Source organism: Amblyomma maculatum, chromosome 3, assembly GCF_055883805.1.
Source record: "Amblyomma maculatum isolate TAMU_Amacu chromosome 3, ASM5588380v1, whole genome shotgun sequence".
NCBI classification, from domain to species: Eukaryota; Metazoa; Arthropoda; class Arachnida; order Ixodida; family Ixodidae; genus Amblyomma; species Amblyomma maculatum.
This window is the reverse complement of record NC_139346.1, coordinates 128,866,474-128,882,500: the sequence shown is the minus strand read 5'-3', so window position 1 is coordinate 128,882,500 and position 16,027 is coordinate 128,866,474. Positions and strand designations below refer to the sequence as shown.

Sequence of the window (16,027 nt, the reverse complement as noted above, 5' to 3'; positions counted from 1 at the left end):
AGCGTCGTGGGACTGCAGGGTAAAGACGGAGAGGACCGCCTTCTTCATCTTGTTTATAGCTGCCATTATTTAGGAGTAGGCGTTTTATGTATTTGCGAGCCCCAGCACATATAAAATGTCCCTTGGGTGGAGCGTCATTTAATTCGGTCAGCAGCTCCGGCGTAAAATACTGGCACAAGGCTGCGCAGTAAAGGAACACCTTTATCATAGTCACCCCACTGGAATTTTCTACCAGTCGCGAATGAAAGGGCCCCACCCATGACACGTGTATGCAAAAAAGTAATGGCTGAAGAGACGGTTAAAAAAATTAGTTCCTTTTCATCTTGGAGTAGTAGAAACGTTTCACATATCACTGGCGCTTATCAGGTATTTGTGATTATATTGACAATATCTATTGCTCTTTGACTTGTGAGGGTTGGAGAAGCCACCTTACTACCCGCGGCGTATTCTACCTGAGGACGTGGATTCGTCGTCGGTCGCTTCGATGGAGGGGCAAAACCTGTCATCGGTGACGGAACACGTGTTTGCACTTTTACGTAAATATCTGACTAATGCTAAATTTTTAAATGACAGACGCTATTTCATCCGTTTGCTTCCTTGAACTCACTGAGATATGAATGAGCGCCAACCATTTCACAACCCGAGCGCATCCTTTAGACCACCAACATGGCCTATGAGATGCAGTTGTTCCCGACACAAGAGTGACTTGCTTCCTTTAAGAAGGTCAATTTGCATCTTAAGGCCGCGTGAAAGAGGATGCAGGCCAATATAACGTGAATACAAGTACACTCTGGGTACAGTGCAACAGCGCTCTTGCGAATTTCATATTGAAAAAAAGAAGTTAAACTTGTTTATCATGGCCCTATGACATGAAATAACAAGTGATAGGTCTTGCACTAGAGAAGCAGCACTAACGTTATCACGGAACGTCACTGCATTATGAGAAAAGTGCCGCGCAGGTATGCTCCCGATAGCGATCCTTAAGATGTCTGTAGCATTCGGCATATATGATATAAGACAAGGCAACTGACTGGCATTCCTTGTGAGAAGGCTTGCTACAATACAATGCTACAATGCACAGAAGAAAGACCACCTAAATCGAAACAGTTGCGCTGCGGTTAGTGACTACGTAGTAGCTCGTTTCTGTTTTGTTCATGGGGTTTTAACTTATCAAAGCGACTCAGGCTATGATGGACGCCGTAGTGGAGGGCTCCGGAAATTCCAACCACCTGAGTTTTTACGTGCGTTGACATCGCACAGCACATGGGTGCCTTCCTTTCCCCCTTCATCAACATAAAAAAGCGGCCGCCGCGGCCTGGACTTGATTCCGCATCCCTGGGCACAGAATCCGAGTGCTGCAACCACTGCACTACCGCGGCGGGTAACTCTTTTTGATATATGCATCGAGTGTCTCCCCCCCCCCCCCCCCGTGCGTTTTTATATGCTAATTTGTTTTCCCGATTACTTTCGTCCGGTCTACAATTCTTCAGCAAAATAGCAATTCATTAGCGCAGTGCCTCAAATTTTGTGTACGACTATATCCCTGACGGCAGCGTCTGACGAGCAGACGACGGGAGAAACAAGCAAAGGAAGTCACATCGTAGTGCAGTCAATACACCACTGTGTAGCAGATTTCGGTACAAAAACACAAATTGGGGGCGAGAAAATGACGCCACAAAGTCGTAAAAATGACTCACGTAGTTATTTCTCAAGGCTAAATGCCGAATTATGTCCTACAGAGAAAAAAAAAGTCGGCACATTTGAAACAGTCTATCGGCCACTATGGCCAGATTCTCGTCCCTTTCCTTCGTAGCTGGCCTCTGCTATCCGTAACACAAAAATCTTCGCATTCACAGATTGCCGCGGATGGGCGCAGGCCACAAGCGAATGCATTTTTCGTAGATTTCAAACTGCATGGTGAGCTAGAATTGCCATAAGCAACCCATAAACACCGACCATCGACGTCCGTTGCCGGAAGTTCACAACGAAGTAGGTGGTAACAGCTTTTCTTTGCCACACCGTTCAACGTCATGGACAGGGACCGCTGAGAGAAGCGCAGGACAATAACGGAGATCAGACTTCTTCGTCTTCTTACATTTCAGTTCTCCTTTCTCCTATTTCGCTATCGAGCACGTGGAGCCACATCGATGGAAATCGATCGTGAAAGGATTAAGCAGCGCGCGTAACTGGATAGAATTTGGTCGAAACATTTTTTGTATGGTTTTACTTGCAACAAGGCACAGGTAAGAAAGAGTGAAATTCAAGTTAGGTAGAACGCACGCGAAAAGAGTGCGCTGCAGCTTACTCCTGCGGGTCAGGAAGAAGCAGCGCATCAACTTGAAGACGACACCCGGGCGCCGCATTCCGGAGCCCCGGCGCTGCTGCCCTGGGTGACGGCGAGGCTGCCACTAATCACCTGTTGCCGAGCGTTGCTGAGGGCTTGAGGAGCCCAAGGCTTCGGGTCTCCTCCTTTAAGGCGCTGGCTGACACCGGCTTTGGACAACTTCACCTTCACACGACAAGTTTAGCATCAATTTTTATTGTGCCATCTATGCACCGTGTACGATGTGTTACCTGCCCCTTGTTAGCAAACGTTATGACGTGGTTAACCTGTTTCGCTATTTGATCCTCATCATCATATCAGCTGTATCGGCCCCGAAGCGGCTTATTGCTTTATTGAGCATTGCGTATGTTGCAACAAACATTTATACGGCGTCAGGAAAGTACGAGTTTGGACTCCGTCCGATGCTCTGTCTTAACGACAGTGTATGTGCACGCATGCTTCCATAATGATATATTCCCCATAAGCATTGGGTTACCGATTGAAAATGCCAACGCCTCCAGTGTACGAGTAATCATAATAGAGCGGAAAGTTGAGAAAGATTTGATATCGCCAACTGGCAGTTAATCAAAACCGATTTATTAATGTCATCGCGCCGCTCTTGGTTTCCTTTCACTCTCGAGTAATCATAATGCGGTCCCGTTTGTCCTGTCGGTCCCACGCGCCTCCGGGGCCTTGTCTGAGCACGGCCCTTTTGTTTGTTCGCTCGCCCGATAAAGTAGTGGCGAATGGGTCAGTGCTTTATCTCTCTCTCTGTTGAGCTCATGAGGAATGAAGTAGAGTTGCTGAACGTAAGCACGTTTGTAGTCCGATACATGTCAAGAACGCAGTGGGAGCTGCCACTCAAAGAAGGCCTACGGGCAACAGCGACGACTGATTTCATAACTGGTGGTTTGGTCCGATTTAGAGCTCTGTTGAATCCCTTTCCTCCGCTATGTTATGTGTTGTTACGCTAGCAGGTCCAAGGCTGACCACGACGACACGGAGACCAGTTCATGGTATTGGTTAACAGCCTTCTTCGATAGGCGCGTTTCTTTCATATCATGTATGCGACTGTATATTGATGCTCTTGGGTGTTTTGGTCTAAGTCTTCTTTCGTCGGTTTCCTACAAGGTTTAAGGAAAGCAGATGCATTTTTTTTTATGCCGGGTTACCTTTATCCACTGTTTATAAACTGCAACGCATATGTTAGTGCGGCCTATGCGGTTGGCTCGTACAGTAAGGCGCACTTCATGTTTGTTATAGTCCTCTACGATTAGATGATATAATAAGTTATGAATATACTTATTGTTTTCTTATTTTAAGGTGATAATAAACTGCGTGGCTGAAGGCGTCAACATCATTTGTGAATTCTCTTTTGAAATATTTTTATTCATTCGACAATGGGGGGAGGGGGGGGGCGCAGTGGTTACGGCGCTCGACTACTGTTCCCAAGGACGCGGGATCGAATCCCGGCTTCGGCGGCCGCTTTTCGGTGGAGGCGAAAAGCAAGGCGTCAGTTTTAGATTGTAACGCTCCAGGAAAGTGCGGTGGAGGCAAAAAGCAAGGCGCCCGTGTGCTGTGCGATGTCAGTGCACGTTAAAGAACCCCAGGTGGTCGAAATTTCCGGAGTCCTCTATTACGGCGTCTCCCATAGCCTGAGTCCCTTTGGGACGTTAAACCCAACAAACCAAACCAAACCATTCGACATGTGCCTCGAAATATTGAACGTCAAAGTACGCATCTAAAAGCTCGTTGAGTAAGCCTTCGCATACTGGACATTTCTAAAATTTTGCTGCTGCTGGTAATGTCGCCAGAATTATGCCAACTTCTTCCACATCATTTATTGCATATATATACATATACCTGAAAAATGCAATCGATGTCGTCACTTCATGCCATCCGGCGACCAGTGAATACCCGGCCATGGCACCGACACTGCCAATGCTGACGCCGAAACCAAAAAGCCTTCGCTAAATTTTAGACAGCGGTGTTTTTGACGCTAACGTATTCAACTTGCTTAAAGATAAGGTTTCCTGAATTTTTGCCTAGCCTTACCTTAGTAAGTTTACATTATTATATCAATAAATTTGAATACCCATATAGCTATTGCTGAATTCAGCGTTACACATAAGTAACCGCCCTGTTTTCTTTCAACCAGAAGCAGTTGCTTTGAAGGAAGCGATCCATCCCCAGCGGAGATAAAGCCTGCAAACGCGTTTGTGGCCACCATTATCCTGATGCGCTCGGCCGGTGGTTCGCAACAGTAGCGAAATACAAAACTGCCACCACCTGGGGCCCCGCCGGGGTGGTGCAGTGGTAAGACGCCCGACTACTGTGCCGGAGTTCCCGGGTTCGAACCCGACCTCGGCGGCTGCGTTTCGATGGAGGCGAAACGAAGAGGCGTCGTGTGCTGTGCGATGTCAGCGCACGTTAAAGATCCCCAGGTGGTCGAAATTACTTCGTAGCCCTCCACTACGGCTCCTCTTTCTCTCTTTCCACTTTCATTCCCACCTTCCTCCCTTCCCTTACGGCGCGGTTCGGGTGTCCACAGAGCAAGTGTGACAGTTACTGCGCCTTTCCCTTCCTGTGAACCAATTTAACTTTATTAATTTAACCACCTGGGCCATAAACGCCATATGCCTTCGCAACTTCTCTGGCGCTTTATTTAGGAAATTAACCTATGTATGTTCACTTTCAGCCAGCAATTTTAGAATTGAAACCTTTCTTTATGTAAAATATTGACATAATTTCTGAATTATGAACAACCGTTTTTTTTTAATATTAAAATTTTCAGCCCCGAAATTACCGTTGTTTTATAGATCGAATGCTAAGCAGACCTATTACTTGCGAAGCCTCAATCATTTGCCGACGGCTGTAATGTTACACTTCATCACCTACAGTTATTTTACGGTTATAATATAAAGATATTGTTCGCTATGTTAATACATAACCGCACTGTAATCGATAGGGTCTAATCTGCTGACCGTGTCGCGAGAAGTATGGCGTCTATTTTTGAGTGATTACAAAGATGAAATTGAATGAACACAACGAAACGAATTACAGAAGTTGACACCCCCTTGAACGCTGCGCAAGCAGGCGCTAGATGTTATGCAAAAAGAGTTGAAGATATACAGAGAAAAGAACCAGTGTTCTGCATGGAAGCTAGGTACATATGGGCTAAAGTGTTGGCGTAATAAATCTTGACATGCTTTACGCACACGCTCTATACGTTTGATTACTTGAACAATTTATCATTGTCGTCAAAAACCTGTTCTGTTGTTGTTTAGAATGACGCAATCGCGGTTGTAATTTTTTTCTACTATAAAATCCGTTGATGCTAGAAAAAGCGATTTCATAGTGCCAAGAGGTTCTTGTGTCTGAGGAAGGAATGAATTAAATAAAATAAATGACATCAAAGCTAGGGATATTGTGCCATAGAAGTTCTTCACTTTCTCACGTATCTTTTCGCAAAATGCTGGAACCACGCTTTATTTTGCTCCCATTAGTCTGGCGCGTTAAAGGGAGTCATTGCTAAGGAAGATGAGCAGACTCGCAAAGTAGATTTGAGTCCACGGAGCCGCGCACTGCAATGAAACTGAGTTCGACGACGCCAATAGAACTTAGTGTTGCGTTTTGCGGTTGTCATATCTCACAACGCTCTTAGCTTTCTCTTCTGCTCATGTCACCGTTATTGGCAACTTATGTTCTAGTTAGGGCTCCTAATAGCTTTGTAGCACGATTATTTCGAAGAATTGAACCGTACATTCAAACAACTCGAAGGCAATTTGTGTGCTGCAGTGCAGGCGCCCGTGACGGCCATTAAGCCTATAATGTACACGATAGACGGGGCGGCGACAGTATGTTTTTCTGTGGTGGCTTCGTGCGTTCAAAGACGCGGTATGCTGATCGCAACGCGCTGGAGAGAGACATAAGAGAAGTGCAAAACCTGAAAGGCGAGAAAACTTGTTATTTACTAAATGCCTCGCTAGAGAAAAAAAATGACAGACTGGGCGATGAAACAATGGTGCAGGCTCAATATGATCGTTAGTAGCGACAGTTAAGCCTTCAGCACCAGCATTTTGAAACTCCTTAGATCCTATGCACCTCATTGAAGATAATGAATTTTTTTCAAGAGTTTCTTATCACTGAAACGAATCAACATTTTTTTCTAAACTATTCAAGTTAAACTAGCTGATTTATTGCTAGGAAGATAGCAGATATACTGACGGCACTAGTGGCACCATAACAACACGGTACGAGATGATGAACCCTCCCAAAGACAATCGAATTCGCCGTGTCACAGTGTCAAAGCCCCTTCGGATTTGGTAGCGACTGGGAAGCTTGAAAGCTATGAGCTCAATATATAGCCTTGACAATATATCTGGAAGGGACACGAAACATCCGCCCACACAAAACAAAACTAACCTCACAAGAGGTGATGTCTCCGATGACGGCAACTGCAGATCAGTTGGCTTGCATTTCGCGTTGCAGACAAGATGATGAGGCAGTATACCGCCAGCGATAAATAAAGCATCGAAAAATGAGCAAAGAATTGTGGCAGCACAAGCGTTAGAGCAGAAATAATTATATGTTTCCGCCTAGAGATGCCTCTACTTGATACCTCTTTGTTTCCACAGCATTCTGAACTATTTTCTGAAGATGTAAATATTTGGTTCCCGCTTTTTCGCACGAGCGATTCACCACGACTTGGCGCCTGGCCAACAAGTACGTTCGACTGAGGCTGATACATTTATTCATTTCCCGTCTTCACCGCTACGAAATAGCCAATAATGTTTGCCCAGTTAAGGTGAAAAATGTCCTCATATTGTAGGACCTAAAGTGGTCAACAGTGCTCTACTAGTGTTTTTTTTTTGTCTTGATGTAAGTTAAAAGCAATATGCACTTCAGTAATTTTTTTTGTTTAGGAATAATGAGAGAGATGAATAGTTTGTTAGGTATCACTAAGGTGAAACAAGGCTAGAGGCTAGCCAAAATGCCAGTCAATGCTGAAGGTTACCAGACTTGAGAGGCTTAGTAACGGAGACTCGCTAGCCAAGCACGCGTCAAAATTTGAATAAAATGGTCATACGAAGAGACTGGCTCCGGGTCGTCATTTGTTGTATATTAGAAATTCATCTGCCATGGCTACGAGTAAATGACTAACAAAGCTACGGTAATCCCCTAGAACTGCGAACGGACCTTTGAAGACGGCAATAGAGAATTGCTCAGAATGCAGAATTTTCGTTTGATAAACCAACTCTCGTTCCACAGATGCCAAGACACGCGCAGTTTTGCCCTACCAGCCGCACGTGTGTAAGCCGCGAAGAAGAATTCGCTGCGCCACTTGCCTTTCCAGTGCTGCGGACGCCTTTCCAGAGGGAGAAGTAGACCAGTACGAAGACAGCGAACAGGCACAGGGCCAGCGGCCAGCGCACACCGCCGATGTGATCAATGCCGCCTGACCGGTGGATCTGAAGCACTTGCCGCCTGCGAAGGGGACAGGTAACCGTCGGTCGAAGCATTACGCATCATGCACAAGCTGCACAGATCACAGTACTTGCTAACGCTCATCTACCAGCAGAAACCATTCCCGATGCAAAAGCCTTAATTTGCAGCTAAGTTTTGGGCTTCATTATCGTCATCATCGCTATCAGCCAGACCCTACTCACTGCAGACCGAAGGCCTCTCCCACGTTGCTCGTATCGACAACGCCAGTTCTGTGCTAGCTGAGTTCATTTGACTCTTGGAAACTTCTTCACCTCATTCGTCCGCCTCATTTTATAGCACCCTTGCTACTGCACTTGCACATGGAAGGGAATTTTGCTACCTCTAGCAACCATCGGTTAACATCTCTTATATTACCTGCCAAAAAATTCCCCGCCCATAACCATTTCTTGATTTCGCCTAGAATGTCACTAACGAGAGTGATTTTCTGACCCAGTCGGGCTTTAATATCGTGAAAAGTAGGCGCTATAAATTGTGTCGAAATTGTGGGCCACTTCGTAGTCGAGTTAGGCCTTAAGAAGGCTACAAAGATCGTTTGTAAAATAATCATACGCAGACTCTAGGTGTAACCTTGGGCCTATTTGTCTCACGATAGAAAATTCTGCAGTTTTGCATCCGCATATGGGCGTTCTTTTGCGGATTTGCAGCATAGGTAAGTGGCACACAATACAAAGGTACCTTTTACTTTGCTCTTTAAACTGATCCAACTTTAGAAGGGAGACGGCAACAAAAGAATCTCTTTGAAGAGAAGCTAACAGCCATTTAAAATTATAAAAATGCCGGAGCTTTATTATGCATCGAAAAATAAAACAAAAAATTGTGAGCGCTGCAGAAACTTCACTGAATAAATGCGAAAACGTCAGCGTAATTGCTGCTGCTGCTGCTGCTGCAGCTGTGACACTAGAGGCGTCGTCAAGTATAATTTTAGTTTGTTTATTTATTTGTTTTTTTGAAAGTGATATTTCCTTTCACTAAATTTTTATTTCTCATTTTCGTTATTTTGCTCGTTTTATATGTTTTTGCACACTATTTTCCTGAACGCTATCCAGCGTCTTTACTCGGGCACGCTCGCATGAATTCGGCGTAGGGTAGTGTACATGCAATACATTAAACCGGCTCACGTTGGAGAAATCGATCAGCCTGTAATGTTTTTAAAATGAAGGCAATAAAGACAAAACAGAAGTTGTCGTAGAGTAGCGGTTAGCGCGCTTGGTTGGGACACGGAAGCATGATGGTCTGATTCGTTGCGTGGAAGCAATATTTTTTGTTAAGTTCCATTTGACGAGGACGTGCTTTTGGGGTATAGTTTTGTGACACGCTTTGATGGTAGGTTTTATGACGCCCCTCATCAGGCTGGAAATATTATCGCATTAAAAAAAAGCAACAGATAGAGACCAAGACGCCCAAATACTGGTTCACAGAAAAGAGTATCCCGATACACGATCCTAGCTATCAGATTCAAAGGGACACTTTGTACTACACATTCGATGAGGGAAACGAGATCGCCATGCAGCATAAAAGCCCGATAACACAAATTAAATGTCTTACTTTAATCAGGGCAGTCCCATACAAAGTCTCGCCTCTCATTTCTGCTATTTACTGCCTATTATCATTAGGCCATCTAATACAAAGGTCCGACTTCGTCTGCGGGGCCTTAGCCTTAGGACGTCTATCGTCTGCGTGACTATAAAGACCCAGCATGAGCCCACCGCGGTGACGGAGTGGTTAGGGAGCTCGACTACTGTGCCCAAGGATGCGGGATCGAATCCCGGTCGCAGCGGCCACTTTTCGATGGAGGCGAAAAGCAAGGAGCAGGTGTGCTGTGCGATGTCCGTGCACGTTAAAGAACCCTACATGAGCGAAATTTGCGGAAATGCCACCACGGTGCCTGTCATAGCCTGCGTCGCTTCGGGACCTTAGACCCCATAAACCAAACCAAACCAAACCAGACTCCGAATCAGTCGAAACAAATCCGTACAAGTGAGATTAAAAACTATTATTGGCCGTCCCCAAAACATATTGCGAATCCTTGAGGCCATTCTTCATCACCTCCACAAAACTAGCGCAATTACGGCGCGCATTGACGGTTTAAATGGTGTTTTCATTTCAGCATAAATATGCTCTATGCTTAAACAACCACACTTTCACGTCTTTCGGTACCGGTGCCTGGTCGCGACGGAATGTAATGAAACGAAGTCGCGTACACTCCTTCACTGTAACTTTTCAGCAGCCCTTATTGTTGGCCCGAAATTAGCAACAACAAGAATGCGCTGGTCGTGAACCTTAGCGCACAAAACTAGGTAGATGAATCTAGCCAACAACGCCAACTGCAAAATAACATATCGCTTGCGGCGAGAATGCAACGTACAGGCACAAAACAGATGACTGCTTCGTTTTATCTGCAACAAATATATCCGGTGTTCCAGCAAGCAATTTCAAAAATTCCAAAATATTGTGAAGGACTGTCAGCCATGAGGAACACAATTTCTTGCAGGGCTCTTCAAATTTACAAACAATTACTGAAGCTTACTAGTTAACTTTTCAATTATCGCTGTTCTGTGTGTAGTCCCAGTGAGGAGTTTGAATGCGTGAGGTAGAAAATCCACACCAGATTTTCAAACGAAGAAAAACTTACTCTGTAAAGGCTCGCAGCGGGACGAAGTCGTATTCCGCTCGAGAACGAGAAACTCGGAGAAAGCTCGGTAGAAATGCGGCGTCCGATGATAAAGTGATGCAATGGTAACGACACCTTGTTCGAAGGACCTGCTCTACGGTGACGTAGTACGTGTCATGCACTTATTTTTGTTTCGTCGCTCTGAAAATAATGACCACGCAGTTAGAAATTGCTAGTCCTCCCCATGCACGAAGCTGTGAGAAAAATATGTATACGGTCATCCATTTCGACTATAACACGGTAGCTGCTTTCGAACCAACATTGCTTCCGACGCAGGCTCATATCGAAGCAAAAACGATACGACCACACAGAGACTCGGAGGTGGCGCGTAGAGCTGTTGTCCACTTAGCCTTACTACTTGGCCGGGCCAGACGCAATGGCAGTTTATAAACAGTGACCGTGATATAGCTAGAAGTGGACCACCCTGTAGGTGACGTGGCGCAATACGGCTTGCAGATTCAACTCAGTGCCGAGGCCCCTGCACCTGGCACAACCGGACGTTGCGCTGTCCGATACTGCGATTGCGAGGTGGGTGGCACTGCGATGACCGCTGCCCCAAGACATGGCGGAGGAGACTATTGTCGGCGCCTGTCGACAAGCGAGCTGCGTAGCCCCCTCCCGGCCTCCTTTAGATATATGTCTTTTGGGCCTGCGAACACTCATCAGCTGAAGTGTTTTGTTCTGACCCTCGCCACAGTATAGCAGCTCGGGTAAAAGAGGGGGGGGGGGGGGCATATAGTTTAGCCGAATCTTATAGTGAACAGCGTCAATAATCAAGGTGTCAGAAAAAAAGAGCAAATGAGCCAGAACAAAAATCCTGTCGTGGGGCATTTAAGCCCCTTATGAGTAAAAAAGAACCGGCCGAAAAAGGCAAATTTTAAAGGGAAGGTTTGCAATCGCACGATACTAACGGCGTGCGAATGATCGAAGGTCAGGAGCTTAGCGGGCATTAGAATGAGTAGTCAAGAGGCCATTGCTGTGGAATAGCAATATTTGTAGCTATAAATAAGGTAGCCATGTAAGCATAGTGCCACTACACCACCCAAACGCCTCCTTGTAGAAAATAACTAGTAAATATTTTCCACCACCACCACCACTGTACCAGTGTTTCAAATGAAGGAAAAGTTATTACAATTTATTTTCTGCGGAAACCGGAACCGTGAACCGGAGAGAAACGTTTCCTGGTGATGCATCTGGGCGCCATAATGTCCATTTAAAACTTTCTGGTCAATTGTACCACGACTTACGCACTTCTTAGCATTCCTCTTTAGAGAGAGTAAAACAACAGTCAAACCTTGTAGTGTTTCTAATTTTGGTAGCTATGAAGTGAAACGAAGCTGGAGGCGATGATACAATGGAGTATGCTGATTGGACTTCTGAGCTGCATTTACTGCAACACATCATTAGCGAAAACTCTATTTTCACCAAGGTCCATGCTGTCTTGAGTGCTTGTTGTAATTTTTGTGGGGGAAAAAAAAGTGGCACATTTAATTATGGTCGAGAACTTCAGACGAGGACATAAGTGACGCTTGAGAAGCCACCCTGGCAACGCCATGAGCATGGCCTCTATCCGTTTTGCCAGTCAGCCCACGATTGGGTTCAGAAGACGCTAAAGAATAAATCTGAGAGAAGTATCCACCTGATTAAGAATATATTTATAGGCAACGATGTCCAGCTGAGAGTTTACTCCTCATTAGTTTTTCTTTCGAATTTAAAGTTTTTGATATTTATAAATTTTTAATCTGTTGGCTGGGTTTCCATGTGTGGAAATTATTTATTACTATTACAGACGCCACGGAGAAAACCCGCAGCTGAAAAGTAACCCTTGTTGCCTGATCGGACAGCACATCCGAACAAAAAAATTATGTAATCCTTCCTGCTCGGACTGCACTGGTTTCGCGATCGAACGTACGGTAGTATTAGTTATTTGCCTACTACTTCTATTGCATTACTTCAAGCATGTGTGCAAGAAACGGCAGAATAGTGCGACGCTATTGGAGGAAATCAAAATTAAAGCAAAAATAAAACCGATGCGATGTTTTAGGCGCTAGAAAAGCATATCAAGAACACTACGTTTTAATTTTCTTTTGGCGCGCGACCCCTTAGCAGGCTATGTGCCAATGAAGATAATTACAATTATTGATCCCAACCTGCGGTAATTTTATGTCGCTCATTAGAAACATTTCGAGCGCTCCTTACAATAGTGAATCCTGCCCAATAAAGCATTATAAAATTTATTTATTTTTATCATATTTTTAGCCACTTTTAGAGGCTGTAGGTGTTCATATTCAGCACTTTGTTTCAAAATACAGTAATAAAAGCGAGCCTATTCTGGGAAATCGCTGCTTAATTGCTTGGTAAAGAATGTTTTTGGAGGAAGAGCTCCGCGGGTGCTGAGTAAAAGGCGAAAGACGCAGATAAAAGAAAAACTTTCATGAAGGCACTGAAGAGAACGCATAAAAAGCAACAAAGCGTGTGCATTTGCCATTCCTTTTCAAACATTATGGGAATGTGCAAACCTTAAGCTGTTGGTATCGAGAAGCAATATCTTTGAAAATATTCGTTCTTTTCGAGCACAGACTCTTCTAATTTTAGGTTGAACACGTCAGCAAATGTTGGTCTCTTCGAAGCGCTGTTGCTTACGACGCAGCAATACATATACAAAATGGGCGCAGGCTGAGAAGGACCTGATATTGGCGCTTCGCATGGCTTGCCATTTTATTTCAGGGTGCAACCTGTACGGATGCATATGCGTTCAGAACCGAGGGGCCAGTAGCACTTGTTCATCCTCATAGTGGATGATCGTGTACTGTCTCTCAAAAGCAATCGTTAAATTCCGGTGAATTTGTTCTGGAGTATATTCTAATTGCTCGTAAATGAATTGAATCTAAACTTACTAGCGAATGTTTTGATCATTTCTGAGCACAAAATTGATTAGGTTGAGACATATCTCTTAAATGTGGCCCGTGCGAGGGTAATTTGTTTCTTTATTCTTTGCAGCATAGCAGTAAAAAAGTTTTTTGGAAGGTTCATTTGAAAGCAGCAATTCTGTGGAAGTGCTATGAATAGAACAATGGGTTTGCTACTTTTGTTACTCAAGAAAGGTTCATTTAAATGTATAACGCGGCACAAATCGTGAGACGTGTGCTGAAAGGGTGCAATGTAACACTAATAATTGCACGATAGTAATGTCTCCGGCATTACTAACAAATGCGCCGAACTCACCTGCTAACTATCTAGTGTGCTGAGGAGATATAAAAATATAAAGCTAGATGACTCATTCAGCCTACCATATTTTTAGTACCTTCCTTGCCCCAGCTCCCACCCCCGCTTCCGTGGTTGCGCCTGAAGTTGCTGTTTCCGTATGTTGTGCAGTGACGGAAGAAGAGAACGCGGACCTGGCTCAAGACACTTGCGCCCACAAAAACAAGCAACATGTTCTCTCCTTCTTTTTTACTTGCTGCAGTGAGCATGCACACTAATATTACTTCGGCGTGGTGGCCGTCGCGTACTCATCCACGCACTGGAATCACACATAGCTGTGGCCGCCCATACAGGGGTCACATAGTACCACTACCGCCCACTACTGGAATCCAATATTACAGCTACCGTCCACTACCCACCCACAAAGTTGGCACACCCGCCACCGCTATCGCCAACTTTGCAAGGGGGCCAGGATTCCATCAAGCGGTTTTTACAGCTTTTAGTCCGGACCTCTACTTTTCTCCCGAACAGGAAATACGCTTATAAAACTGCTGGACTCCCATATACCACTACCGCTCACTTCTGGAATCACATATTACAGCTCAATAAACTTTAAGACGGCTTATATTGAAACTGCATTCCAAGGGAAGGAAAGCGTAGCAGGGGGCGGCAGAAAGTTAGGTGGGCGGATGAGATTAAGAAGTTCGCAGGGGTCAAGTGGATGCAGATAGCACAGAACCGGGTTAAGTGGAGAAATTTGGGAGAAGCTTTCGCGCTGCAGTGGGTATAGTCAGGCTGATGATGATGATGATGATACTGAGTCGATTATTGAGGTGAACACAGAGTACAACGTGTGAGAGAGTTTTACCTATATTTTTGGAGTATATTCACGACGCGGGCCTGTTATTCTGTTGCGAGCTGCGAGCGCCCGTGTTGTGTGAAAGCTACTCATAGCCTACGCCTTTGTGATATGGCTATATAGGAGCAAGGAATGCTATCAGTGCGTGATGAGCCTCTGAATGATCGTTTTTACTACTCGGTTGTTAAAACATCGATTAAGTTAACAGAATCGTACAAATATCTGGGAATAACCATCTCTTCTGATCTGCCATGGCGCGCTCCTATTAGTAACATCATTTCAACAGCAAAAGAACACTAGGTTTTCTTAGGCGTCATCTCCGTCTTGCCCCACCGCAGGTAAAGCTGCTGGCATACAAATCACTGGTAAAAACGAATTTAGAATATGCATCTGCTATCTGGAACCCACATCAAGCATATCTAATGACTGCATTGAAATCTGTTCAAAATCGTGGCGTCCGGTGCATTCATTCCTCATACTCGTACGACAGCAGTGTTTCAACTTTGAAAGTAAAATCTGGATTGCCACTCCTCTTATTTCGTTGCCGCATCGCTATCTTCACTCTTTTTTACAAGTTTCTTTATTCTTCTCTGAATTAAGCACCGTAAATCACATCCGCAGCACGCATATCTCACCGCACCAATCACCCCCTGCAAATTGCTCGCCCAGCATTGCACACTACTACCTTTTCTGCTTCGCTCTTTTCACGAACAGCTTCAGACTGGAACGGCCTTCCCTACGAGATCGTCGTTACCGCTTCGCCATCTGTTTTTCAAGCGCGTGTAACAGATCGTCTTCAATGTTAAATAATAATTGCTATTTTTTCACATTATCAAGTGTATGAAATTGTTGTCATCGCTTCGCCATATGTTTTTCAAGCGCGTGTAGCAGATCGTCTTCAATGTAAATAATCATTGCTATTTTTCACATTATCAAGTGTTTGACATCGTCGTCATCGCTTCGCCATATGTTTTTCCAGCGCGTGTAACAGATCGTCTTCAATGTTAAATAATCATTGCTATTTTTTCACATTATCAAGTGTATGAAATCGTTGTCATCGCTTCGCCATATGTTTTTCAAGTGCGTGTAACAGATCGTCTTCAATGTTAAATAATCATTGCTACTTTTTCACATTATCAAGTGTACGAAATCGTCGTCATCGCTTCGCCATATGCATGTTTTTCAAGCGCGTGTAACAGATCGTCTTCAATGTAAATAATCATTGCTATTTTTCCCATTATCAAGTGTATGACATCGTCGTCATCGCTTCGCCATATGTTTTTCCAGCGCGTGTAACAGATCGTCTTCAACGTTAAATAATCATTGCTATTTTTCACATTATCAAGTGTATGAAATCGTTGTCATCGCTTCGCCATGTTTTTCAAGCGCGTGTAACAGATCGTCTTCAATGTAAATAATCATTGCTATTTTTCACATTATCAAGTGTTTGACATCGTCGTCA

At 44.5% G+C, this 16,027-nt stretch overlaps 1 protein-coding gene across 1 annotated transcript in view; it reads right to left on the bottom strand.

The window, feature by feature from the left end:
• The window catches only part of SerT (Serotonin transporter), an 81,129-nt gene that overhangs the window by 39,542 nt on the left and 25,560 nt on the right, over window positions 1–16,027 (bottom strand). Inside the window, exon 4 of the mRNA XM_084596897.1 lies at window positions 7,672–7,810. Within this exon, the coding sequence (XP_084453023.1) occupies window positions 7,672–7,810 (139 nt within the window). The remainder of the gene's footprint in view (window positions 1–7,671; window positions 7,811–16,027) is intronic.